The sequence below is a fragment of the Triticum aestivum genome, chromosome 1D (assembly GCF_018294505.1).
Source record: "Triticum aestivum cultivar Chinese Spring chromosome 1D, IWGSC CS RefSeq v2.1, whole genome shotgun sequence".
Classification (NCBI taxonomy): domain Eukaryota; kingdom Viridiplantae; phylum Streptophyta; class Magnoliopsida; order Poales; family Poaceae; genus Triticum; species Triticum aestivum.
Window position 1 is genome coordinate 454,964,908 of NC_057796.1, and position 11,829 is coordinate 454,976,736.

The following is an 11,829-nucleotide window of genomic DNA, read 5'->3' on the forward strand; positions in this document are numbered from 1 at the left end:
GAGACGGGAGCGGATCCATAGTGGTGTATTTATATGGTGAATATGTGGACTCGTGTGCGCCACCGCAAAAGAGTTATTTGCAGTCATAGTTCAGGATAGCCATCGAGTCAAAGTTGGCTTGCTGCAGTTAAACCCCACCATACCTTTGTTGATAATGATGCATATGTAGTTAGTTCTGTTGTAAGTCTTGCTGGGTACATTTGTACTCACGTTTGCTTAATTTATGTTTTTGCAGAGAGACTTCAGTCTCGCTAGTAGTTCCGTGTGGACTTCGATGTTTAGCTTGATACCTCAGCAACGATCTTATGCCCTCGGCAGGATCTGGTAGATAGTCAAGCTTCTCGGCCTTTTTCATTTGTAGATGTCTGTACTCAGACATGCTAAGCTTCCGCATGTGCTTTGACTTGTATGCTCTAAATGTTGGGTCATGAGACCCATGTTTGTAATATGTCGCTCCTCGGAGCCTATTGAATAAATACTTGAGTTGTAGAGTCATGTTGTGATGCCATGTTGTATTTGCACATATCGAGCATATTGTGTGTATGATTGAAATGCTTGGTACATATGTGTGGGATCCGATAACCTAGTTATCTATCCTTGGTAGCCTCTCTTATGAGGAAATGTAGTCTAGTGCTTCCACTGAGCCATGGTAGTCTGCTACAGCCCGGTTTACCGGAGTCCTGCTAGCCCAGTTGCTACTGCTCCAGAACACTTAGACTGGCCGGCATGTGATCCACTTCGTTCCTGTGTCTGTCCCTTCGGGGAAATGTCACGCGGTGACCTCCGGAGTCCTGCTAGCCTGCTACAGCCTGGGTTCCCGGAGTCCTGTTAGCCCAGTTGCTACAGCCCGGATTCACACGCTGATGACCGACACGTTCGATGTTGGTTCATGTATGCCTGTCCCCGTAAGTTAGTGCCACTTTGGGTTCACGACTAGTCATGTCGGCTCGGGTTCTCTGTCATATGGATGCTAGCGACACTATCATATACGTGAGCCAAAAGGCGCAAACGGTCCAGGGCCAGGTAAGGTGGCACCCGTGAGAATACCGTGCGTGAGGCCGCAAAGTGATATGATGTGTTACATGCTAGATCGGTGTGACTTAGGATCGGGATCCTGACACACTGGACCAAGAGCATGGAGACGGCGAGCTCCGACGGGGGCGAGGCAGTGTCAGTGGTCACAGACGCAGGGATGAGGCGGAGGTCGCGGGGGGGGTGCTCGGTGATGGCAGCAATTGCAGGGAGCTCGGGGCGGAGCCGTCGGTTGCGAGGAGTTCGGCAAAGGTGGACGAAGTTCATGGTGGTTCTCGATATGGCAGCAGAGGTTGACGGCGAGGTTGGACGCGGGTGGGGTGGCGGGTCAGCTCCTCGCGGCGGCTCGCGCTCGACCTCAACCTCGAATCAGGGGCGCGACGGAGGCAGCGGAAATGGGAGCGGTGTGGGTTGGCTAGGGTTTGGGGCGGGTCAGCTTTGATAGCCCCAGAACGGTGAATTGGGTGGCCCGCCGATCGCCACGCCATGAATGTGGGAGTAGAGGCTTCTCCCCATTTTTACCAAGAAGTGCTCTTCTCAGAGCAAATTTGGGCGCTAAAAGTTTTAAAGGAAGGGTGTTAATTCCTCAAAGCTAAATTTTCGGAGGGGTTAAAGCATGATTAAGGAAGGGACAAAGATGTTGTAAGGTCACACAACTCTAGCAGAGTGAAGGTCACGTAGCAACAGAATAGCACGTTACAAAGCGAGTCTCGCTCGCACGTACGTACACATTATCTTATCTTACAGATCCTGGTGCCCGGCCAGTGCAGCCACTGCAAGATGGTCGGGCACCGATCCTCTTTATTTATTCTTAACAGAAGCTGCTCTGCTTCCGGATCATCGCGTCCACGGCGTCGCTGCTCAGCGGCCAGATCACTTGGTCGCGATGAAAAGCCCCCACTTCTGCTCGCCGGCGGAGCTCCGCTTCAGCTTCGCGCTCCAGCCGTTGACGATGTCGTCGTAGTCCTCCTGGGTGAAGTCCGCCAGGAAGGCCTCCTTGTTCTTCTCGGTCTCGCCCAGCTCCCTCTCCAGGACCCTCAGGAACTGAAATGACGACCACAGTGATGATCATGTCAGTGGCTGAAGAAATTTCTTGTATAATTCAAATCGGTGTACACGAAAAGGACCAGGAGGGTTCAGAAAGTGCATGACAATGGCAGGGGACTGGATCCAAAGGGGGAGATGATCACCTGGTCGGTGCGGTCTTCGGCGACGACATCGTGGAAACCGGCATCCTCAAGCATCTGGGGTTCATGTGCAAAACAGAGGTTAGGAGCTTAGGATGGTTTGCTTCTCTGAAACAAATCTGCAAAATGAATCTGGTTGATATGATTTTCTTTTCTTGAGAAGAAGCTAACCTTTCCATAGGTCTTCACATCATGGAGGTCATAGCCTCTCTGCTTGATGTACGCAGCAAATTCCTCTGATGGTGTCCCAGGGCTCCTGCAGTAGTCACTGATCAGCACTTTGCCCCCAGGCTTGAGCCACTTGAAGAAGTTTCTGAACAGAGCAGGTTTGTCCTGTAATGTACAACCAAGTGCACCACTTGTCAGAACCATTTGAGACAATATATGCAATGATTTCCAATCATCTATATACACAAAAATGAGTTACAATCTTTGCAGTAAAACATACTTGAATGTGGAGGATGGTGTCACGGCTGTAGATCACATCAAACGTGTTCTCTGCGTATTCCTTGGTGGTGCAGTCAGCAACCTCAAACTCAACCGAGCACGAGCGCCCGATGGCACGCTCTATCGCGAACGAAACCATGTTGATGGAAAGATCGATGCCGAGGACATGGACATCATAGGTTTCAGCCATGTAGAAGTCGCCTCCTCCGATGCCGCACCCAACATCAAGCACCTTCTGGCCAGCTTTCAGATCCAGCTTGTCCACAAATTCCTTTGTGGTCTCTGTTGTTTTATGAGAGAAACATGATTATTAACAGTGTAGGGTGTAGTAAATTACTGGAATTTTAGTGTTTTCTCCAAGAAAAATTGAGTGAAATTTAGTGGCTTGACAACGAAGATAGGAAACTTACCGAATCCACCGGTGCTAACATAACCCTCCCCAAACACGCGCTCATAACGCAAGATGCCAGTGGATTTGTACTGCACATTGTCCAGGAATCTCTGAAAGCCTTTGTCTTCTGTGCACTTGACCTTCTCCCACAGCCAACATATCTAAGAAGCACAAGGTTAAATCAGTAAGTTGGCTTAAACAAACACCGATATGCACAAATGATTTTGGCGCGTAAAAGGAAAGGAAAGTACCTGGTTCCTCTTGCTTTTCACATAAGCCCCAATGCACTTGAAAGTTACCAGAGAAAGCTCAAACGAATTCCCCTCTTGGTCATAGGAGTGGCATTCCTTAAACACCTATTTACAAATGGAAAATAATTAGATACCCCGTGCATAATGAAAGAGCATTATCTTTTGTGGTAACCATGAATATGAAGATATTAACATGATGCTGCCTGCCATAAGTAACAAGTCAGTAATTTATTTGTTATCTGCCAAAATGGTAAAGGTGACTTTTCAAATCAAGCTAGAGATGGAGAGAGTTGTAGCAAATGGAAGCAGATTACAGAGCGAGAAAATATATAGTTAAGAATTGGAGTGCTAACCTTGGTGCAAAACCTTGGCTCACGGTAGTTTGTCGGGTTCACTTTCCTCTTGGAATCACCTGACTGGTGGGAGCAGGATTCCCTGATGAAAATATGGCCACCAGGCTTCAGCCACTTCACTATCCTCCCAATCAGCTTCTCAACCTACAGCACAAGGCAGTAACAGTCATAATTTGCAGCCGTTCTCTTCTATGAATATATGAAACGCATGCTCATGCGTTTTCTCGAAAATAATTTGCAAGCGTTGTAAAAAGTTAACAAGTAGGAGTAACAAAAAAGTTGCATCTGTTCACTGTCAGAAAAATGGTTTCATCTGTTTCTAATTCTATACTGAAGAAGTTTCATTTTAAGCTCTTAGTTACCTCCTCGTCGTTTAGCTGCATGAGCAGCCAGTTGGAGAAGACGAGGTCGATGGAGTTGTCCTCGATCTTGAGCTCCGGCGACGTCACGTCGGCGCACATGAAGGTGATGTTCTTGTGGATGTGCCCATTGATCTCCTCGTTCTGCAACACCCAGTGGCAGATCAGATCAGATTACCAAAGGAGTGTCGAGCATGGACTGTGTTTCTTCTTCAGACAAGAAAGCCAGCTATCTCACCTTCTTGATCATGTTGTCGATGAACTCCAGAGCGATGACGTGGCTGGCCTCCTTTGCCAGCTCCCCGGTGAAGAGGCCGACGCCGGCGCCGAGCTCCAGCACCGTTTTGCCCGTGTAGGACGGCAGGATGGCCAGCACCTGCAGCAGCTACACCAGGTCAGCACCATTGAAAACTAGCACTGGTGTATGTGCCAAAATGTTAAAAGAACATGGTGGATGGAACCGTTTTGCAACCTCACTGGCAGAGCCACCTCGAGCAAGGGGCGGGGGCAGGGCAGGGTGGTCCGTTTCGAGTTCGAGCTCGAGCTCTGCCGGTGACTGCTCCTTGGTACCCTGCCCTGCCCCCTGCTCGCTCATGCTGCTCTCTCTCGATCCTACGGTGGCCGGCGGCGAGTGGTGAGTGACACTGGCAGCAGCTGCAGGGCGATACGCGCTAGCTTAGCGATATGACCGTGATTCATGATGGTGACGACGATTATATGGTACCACCATGCGGTCCTCTGCTCTGAGCAGTTGCCACTAGGAAGCTGAAAGAGCAAGGGAATCATCATCGTCGTGGTGTGTGGCCATCATCAACGAAAGAGGGCGGAAAAGGACACGCCCGAGTTGGCGAAGGCAGGTAGAGAGTGATAGTTTAGGGCATCTTCGACCGATCCCTAAAAAGCTTTAGAGAAGTAAAATTTCATTTTTTCCACCTCTAGACTGTACCTAACCAATCAGGTAAAAAGCTTTTGAGTAGTAAAAATTATCCTCCTTGAGCACCTAGGCTCTTAAATATCCTCGGCCACCCACCCACGAAGTAGAAAATATCCCCCACCCCTCTCGGCCACATCTCGGATTCGTCGCAATTTGAAACTCATGGTATGCTCAAAATTGTATGTAGGATCGATGGTCTCTTCAAAATTGTATGAAGGGATTGGTGCTTATTGGTTGATGAGAAAAGACCTGGATTCTCGGGTGGATGGTCTCTTCAATAAGATCAGTCTCGTGATTGAAATTGTTAATCAAAATACTGCATAGTTTGAGTTCTTGAGCAGGGTCATGGATGAGCAACCGACGGTGATTGAGGAAAAAAGAGCATGCTTCAAGAACATCTGCACTGCTTGCGAGGATACCAAGGAGTGAGCTAAAAGGTAGGTACCGGGATCGCTCCGGCTTGATTGCTAGCTTGGGGGAGATCCTAGAGTACTTTGTATCTTTACTTTTATGAATTTATTTTCTACAAGTCGATATTAGCCCATAGTTTTTATTCCAATAAGGTTGAACTCTCAATTTCCTCTTTGAATAAGGGAAGATTCTTTTCGAACGAGTCATGGATATCTTGATGTTTAGTATCCCTGTATCAGGAAAACATATGAGATGATGATATAGGAACAAGTGGTAGGGCATACCCACTAATGAGATGATCATAAGTCTTCCACACACTGGTGTTAATTGATTAGAGGAGAAACATAACTATATGTACTACTCCCTTGAATGTTCAACTGACAAAATGAACTAAAACTTGATCAAATAAATAAATTAGAGCAAGCAGCAAAGTAGGCAAGAACCCTCTCAAATTAAAAAGTTTTCAAGATTCTCATGAGTATGTTTAGCTTACATATCACAACAAAACAAAGTGTGAGATGGGCGGATAAACATGTTTCGATGACAACAGATAAAATGGTCAAATGAATAGTTTTCTAAAAAGAGGAAGAACATCCTGAAGTACTTGAAAAGGACCAAGGATATGTTTCTCGTTTATGGAGGTGACGAAGAGCTCGTCGTAAATGGTTACGTCAATGCTAGCTTCGACACTGATCTGGATGACTCTAAGTCACAAATCGGATATGTGTTTATATTGAATGGTGGAGCTGTCAGTTGGTGCAGTTCCAAGCAGAGTGTCATGGCAGGATCTACGTGTGAAGCGGAGTACATAGCTGCTTCGGAAACAGTACATGAAGGAATCTGGATGAAGGAGTTCATGTCCGATCTGGGTGTAATACCCAGTGCATCGGGTCCAATGAAAATCTTTTGTGCAAACACTGGAGCAATTTCCTTAGCGAAGGAATCCAGGTTTCACAAGAGAACCAAACACATCAAGAGAGGCTTCAACCCCATTCGTGAAAAGGTCAAGGATGGAGACATAGAGATTTGCAAAATACATACGGATCTGAATGTAGCAGACCCGTAGAGTAAGCCTCTTTCGCGAGCAAAACATGATCAACACCAAGACTCTATGGGTGTTAGATTCATTACAATGTAATCTAGATTATTGACTCTAGTGCAAGTGGGAGACTAAAGGAAATATGCCCTAGAGGCAATAATAAAGTTGTTATTTTATATTTCCTTATTCATGATAAATGTTTATTATTCATGCTAGAATTGTACTGATCGGAAACTTAAATGCATGTATGAATACATAAACAAACACCGTGTCCCTAGTGAGCCTCTACTTGACTAGATCGTTGATCAAAGATGGTTAGGGTTTCCTAACAATAGACATGAGTTGTCATTTGATAACGGGATCACATCATTAAGAGAATGATGTGATGGAAAAGACCCATCCGTTAGCTTAGCATTATGATTGTTCAGTTTTATTGCTATTGCTTTCTCATGTCAAATACATATTCCTTCGACTATGAGATCATGCAACTCCCGGATACCGGAGGAATACCTTATGTGCTATCAAACGTCACAATGTAACTGGGTGATCATAAAGATGCTCTACAGGTATCTCCGAAGATGTCTGTTGAGTTGGCATGGATCGATATTAGGATTTGTCACTCCGTGTATCGGAGAGGTATCTATGGGTTCTCTCGGTAATACACATCACAAAAAGCTTGCAAGAAATGTGACTAAGGATTTAGTTACGAGATGATCTATTACGGAATGAGTAAAGAGACTTGCCGATAACGAGTTGAACTAGGTATGAAGATACCAACGATCGAATCTCGGGCAAGTAACATACCAACAGACAAAGGGAATTACGAGGAACCAATATGGGCATCCAGGTTCCGCTATTGGTTATTGACCGGAGAGATCTCTCGTTCATGTCAACATAGTTCTCGAACTCGTAGGGTCTGTACGCTTAACGTTCGTTGACGATATAGTATTATATGAATTATGTGATTTGGTGACCGAATGTTGTTCGGAGTCCCGGATGAGATCACGGACATGACGAGGAGCTTCAGATAGGTCCGGAGGTAAATATTGATATATAGGACGATACTATTTGGACACCAGAAAGGTTTCAGAGTGAACCGGGTATTCATCGGATCATCGGAAGGGGTTCTGGGATGCCCCGGGAGATCTATGGGCCTAATGGGCCAAGGGAAGGCACACACCAGTCCACAAGGGGCCTGGCGTGCCCTCTCCCTAGCCGCCGACCCTAGAGAAGGAAAGGGGGGAGGGCTAGCCCCTCCTGCCTTCCCCTCCTCATGGGAGAAAGGAAAGGGGGGGGGCACCTCCTCCTGCCTTCTCCTTGGCGCCAAACAAGGAAGGGGGTGCTAGAGGGCAGGAGCCCAAGGGGGCCGGCCGACCACCCTTGGGGAACCTCCTGGCTGCCTCCCCTTCCCCCACTATATATATATGAGGGAGGGCGCGCCACACAAGACCACGACAATCTCTTAGCCATGTGCGGCACGCCTCTCCATAGTTTAGTCCTCCGTCCAGTTTCTCCGCAGCGCTCGGCGAAGCCCTGCGGGAATGAGTTCACCATCACCATCACCACGCCGTCGTGTTGCCGGAACTCATCTACTACATCACCCGTCTTGCTGGATCAAGAAGGTGAGGACGTCATCGAGCGGAACGTGTGTTGAACGCGGAGGTGCCGTACGTTCGATACTTGATCGGTTGGATCATGAAGAAGTTTGACTACATCAACCACGTTAATAAACGCTTCCGCTTTATGGTCTACGAGGGTACGTAGACATACTCTCCCCTCTCGTTGCTATGCATCTCCATGGATAGATCTTGCGTGTGTGTAGAACTTTTTTTGTTTTCCATGCAACGTTCCCCAACATATTTATCTTTAATCAATTAGCTAGCACCAGTAGGAAGATTTTTAGAACAAGAAAACATAACCCAGACACAAGGATGCTTTAAATATAAATAGTTGCTTAGTTTCTAACCTTTTAAATCTTATAGATATTGTCAGCTATAATAAATTAACATGATCACATACCTTATTAATTTATAAGACTCTTGAAAGTTTCTCTGACATGCAATGGCTACACTACATAATAGATTTGTTAAAGAGAAATGACTCACATTAAAAGTAAAGGATAAGCCCTTCGCAAAGAAGTGGGGATTGTCATGTGTTTTTTTGTTGAGTTCTCAAGAGCTTGTTGAGTTGGAACCGTATTTTTCGTTGTCCTTATGATGGTGCCCATCATGGAGAACTTTAATTTCCATGCTATAAAAACTCAAACCTGAATATTTTTAGTTGATCATTTGAGATGACTACGACGGTGAAAATTTAGTTGAAATGGCTTACTCTGCCAACTTGGTAGATATAGTCGGAATTGCTTGGTTTAAGGAGGTTGGATGCACAAAAAGAATTCATTCTAAGTACGTGATCATTGGCTACAAAGTCTGTAATAGTAAACATGCATGTTGGAAGATCCATGAAAAATAAATTAGGAAGGTACACAACCCATGCAATTCATTAAGTCGTTTTCAATGTCTAGCCAAAGAAAGTTGTTCAAATTTTGCAATATGGAAAGTGAGTTCACAATCATAAAAGATGTTTGAAATGGTATATTTGCATGTGATTGTTTGTCTTCTTTCTACTAACCTTCGTGAGTTTTGTAGATGACCAATTATTTTTATCAAACATCCAAGATGGTAAAGTCATGACCCCCCAAAAAGATAATTCTATAAGATCTAAATTATTTTGTTGGAATATATAATAAGTAAAAGAAAAAATATCATGTAATCTCTTTATCATATAACCTCACACCAATAGATACATCGAAAATATTTCTCTGAAGGAGAAAATAACACACTTTGCATGTAAAATAGCTCTCAAGAGATACATAAAATATATAGCTCTCCAGGATTAGATGCTACAGCACAGAGGTGTCAAGGACGTCCTACATAATTTGATTGTTGGTAGTTCCCCAACTGTTGCTCTCCTGGTCATTGCCTCTCTTGGGTATATGGCGATCCCAAGGTCCAGGAATGTCCAAACAAGAAGTGTTCTCTACTCCAAAATTGTGAATTAAGTTGTAGTAAGGGTTTCTGTACAGCCTTGCTGATGATTTGGGTGTCAGCCGATAGTTTGATGATTTGACTCTCCAAGAGGTTGGGATGGCAGAGACTCCGGTGACCGTGGTTGACCGAGGTTGAGATACTTGAGCTTCTGATTCTTCAGCGGAGACTACCGAGTTTCTGGGAGTTCCATCTTTATCCTTGGCCTCCATTTTCCACACTTCTTCACCCCCCTTGCGATCATCACCTCTCTTCTCATTGGATCCGGAAGAAGCCATGATGACTAAAAAACCTTGTACTCCTGGTAGGGAAAGGGTCGGAACAAGATAGAAGAGAAAAGGCACAATAAGAAAATAAATAAAAGAATCATATGTATAGCAAATAAAAAATGATGGCATTGCATTTTGTGTAAGTCTCAAAGATGGTAAATAAAAAATATCCATACTCCAAATTAAAGACCAGATTTCATATTTTTGGTTCCAAATATGCTTTGCTCACTAGGCCGTCTGATCGATTAGGAAGCGGTTCCGTGGCAAAAGATATCCACTACTTAAGTCATTCGGTGGTGGGCACACTACAATAATAGATTGTTGCTAAGTCTCGTTCTACCGAGAGTTTTAAAGTCCAAACGAATTTGCAAAATTGGGGCGAAAGCCTTTTCGGTATGAATTTGCAAAAGTCCAACTTTAATATTTCCTGGAAGGTGCAACTTCCACATTACAAAAATTCAATGAGGTTAAAAAATGTTAGTTGCACTTTTACTGTATCGCTCTATCTAAATCGATGAAGACTTCCGAAAATCTCAGGCTCTCAGCCGAGGCAGGTGGAAACGGAAGGAAGGAAACCACAAGGTTGGTGGACGCGTGTACCTTGCAGCCGTGACAGCAGGAATTAACGGAAGGCCGCGTCGCAGGCCAGGCACAGCACCACAGTACTTTGGTCTCTGAATTGTATGCCCAGCACACAGCAGCCAAACACAAACTGAAACGAAAAATGTGTACATAAGGTTCAGTAGATCTAGGGAGCGAAAATGCGAAGAGAATGTACGTAAACTCCATGGATCCATGCTGATGTACCTGGCTGGTGTTGGAGGTCCTTCGGGAGGGCAGGTGATGGCCGGACGATTTCTGCAGATCGAAGAAATGGAGCATGGCGACTATTTATTTGGTGGGAGGGGGAGGGAAGAGAGATGAAAATGGAAAGAAACCATGCAGGCCGAGCGTGCGTACAAGGCCAATTTGAAACTAGACTTGCCTGAGTTTCTTTCCATCGATGGCTATTGATCCAAGACGAGTTTTCACAAGTTTTCTTTCCGTGCTCTGTGGTGGTTGGTGGGTGGCGGTTTGTAGCCGACCTGTATGGGGGGTTGTTGGTAGGGCGTCACCGGGAGAAATCTTTTCTTGGGCCTTTGCCGGATCTGGGGACGATGACGGCGACGTCCACGGGCGTTGTGCTCTTCCTTGGAAGCATCGTTGTTGTGTGGTGCTCCTCCCCTCTCTCCGTGGTCTTGGCTCCGAAAGGGAACCTCAGATCCAGAGGATCAGACGATGAAAGCGACCTCACATCATCTTCCTCCTTGGAGGCATCGTCTCGGAGCCGGCTACAACCTGGAGACAGGTGGATGGCGGTATCTTCTTCACCGGTAGATGGCGGCATCTTCACCACGTGGTTTGCCTTAGGCGGTCGTTTTCGGGGGCACTGATTTCTGTTTGGCAACGATGATTGTGTCGACTGGAGCTCAGGTCATGGCTCGGGCTTTGGTAGTCGGATCTTCCCGGCGTATCAGAGGTGCTTTTCGTGGGTTGCTTGGTAGCTTTGAAGTCGGAGCTGCGGTGGAGCGAGTCCATGCGGTGACGATAACAGGCTCTCGGTGGTCATTTACGGAGGGCACGCTCGACGCATGTCCTGCATATTTCCCTTCTGAAGCTCGTCGTCGAGTCGGAGTTGTCGGCGATTCGCGTGTGTGGCCATCTGTTGGCTTGTTGGCCAGGTTGACCGGTGGCGCCCATTTTACAGACTGGGTTGTATCAGTTTTAGCCTGGTTTTCCGCCAATTAACCAGACAATTCCCACTTCTTCTTAATCAATCAAAATGGCAAGTCTTTTGGCTCGTTTAAAAAAAAGCTCTATACTCCAACACTCTTCTCAAAGCAAATTTGGTCTAGTGTCGGTATGTTTCGGAGAATGAAAAGTCAATTTTTGGACACCAAAGCTTTAGACTAGTAAATTTTCATTTTTCCACCTCTAAACTCTACCTAACCAATTCCGTAAAAAGCTTTAGAGGAGTAAAAATTATCCTTCTTGACCACCTCGACTCTTAAATATACTCGGCCACCCACCCACGAAGTAGAAAAAATCCCCCTCCCCTCTCGGCCACAT

General features: G+C 45.8%; 1 protein-coding gene and 1 long non-coding RNA gene across 3 annotated transcripts; both read right to left on the reverse strand.

The window, feature by feature from the left end:
* Nucleotides 1-1,652: 1,652 nt before the first annotated feature.
* Nucleotides 1,653-4,741, reverse strand: LOC123182886 (phosphomethylethanolamine N-methyltransferase). Of its 2 annotated transcripts, none has more exons than XM_044595558.1 (10): nt 4,493-4,741; nt 4,259-4,396; nt 4,024-4,164; nt 3,662-3,805; nt 3,309-3,413; nt 3,077-3,218; nt 2,668-2,948; nt 2,391-2,552; nt 2,223-2,276; nt 1,653-2,076 (listed from the first exon to the last, which is right to left on the reverse strand). In XM_044595558.1, the coding sequence occupies exons 1-10, from the start codon at nt 4,613-4,615 to the stop codon at nt 1,906-1,908; spliced, it is 1,461 nt and encodes a 486-aa protein (XP_044451493.1). In that variant the 5' UTR covers nt 4,616-4,741; the 3' UTR covers nt 1,653-1,905. The 2 variants fall into 2 exon arrangements, with proteins under 2 accessions (XP_044451493.1, XP_044451492.1); XM_044595557.1 differs by having other exon boundaries at nt 4,259-4,405; nt 4,493-4,703.
* A 4,451-nt stretch (nt 4,742-9,192) lies between these two features.
* Nucleotides 9,193-10,751, reverse strand: LOC123182888 (uncharacterized). The gene is made up of 3 exons (XR_006492359.1): nt 10,528-10,751; nt 10,321-10,432; nt 9,193-9,752 (listed from the first exon to the last, which is right to left on the reverse strand). It is a non-coding gene; the product is annotated as an uncharacterized lncRNA (long non-coding RNA).
* Nucleotides 10,752-11,829: the final 1,078 nt, after the last annotated feature.

Bases quoted from the DNA above. Each gene is read 5' to 3' on its own strand.
- LOC123182886 (XM_044595557.1), bottom strand. From the start codon at position 4,615: ATGAGCGAGCAGGGGGCAGGGCAGGGTACCAAGGAGCAGTCACCGGCA. The intron at 4,406-4,492 runs GTTGCAAAACGG...GACCTGGTGTAG, and splicing joins GAGGTGGCTCTGCCAGTGAG to CTGCTGCAGGTGCTGGCCAT. The intron at 2,077-2,222 runs GTGATCATCTCC...TCGTCATTTCAG, and splicing joins CCGAAGACCGCACCGACCAG to TTCCTGAGGGTCCTGGAGAG.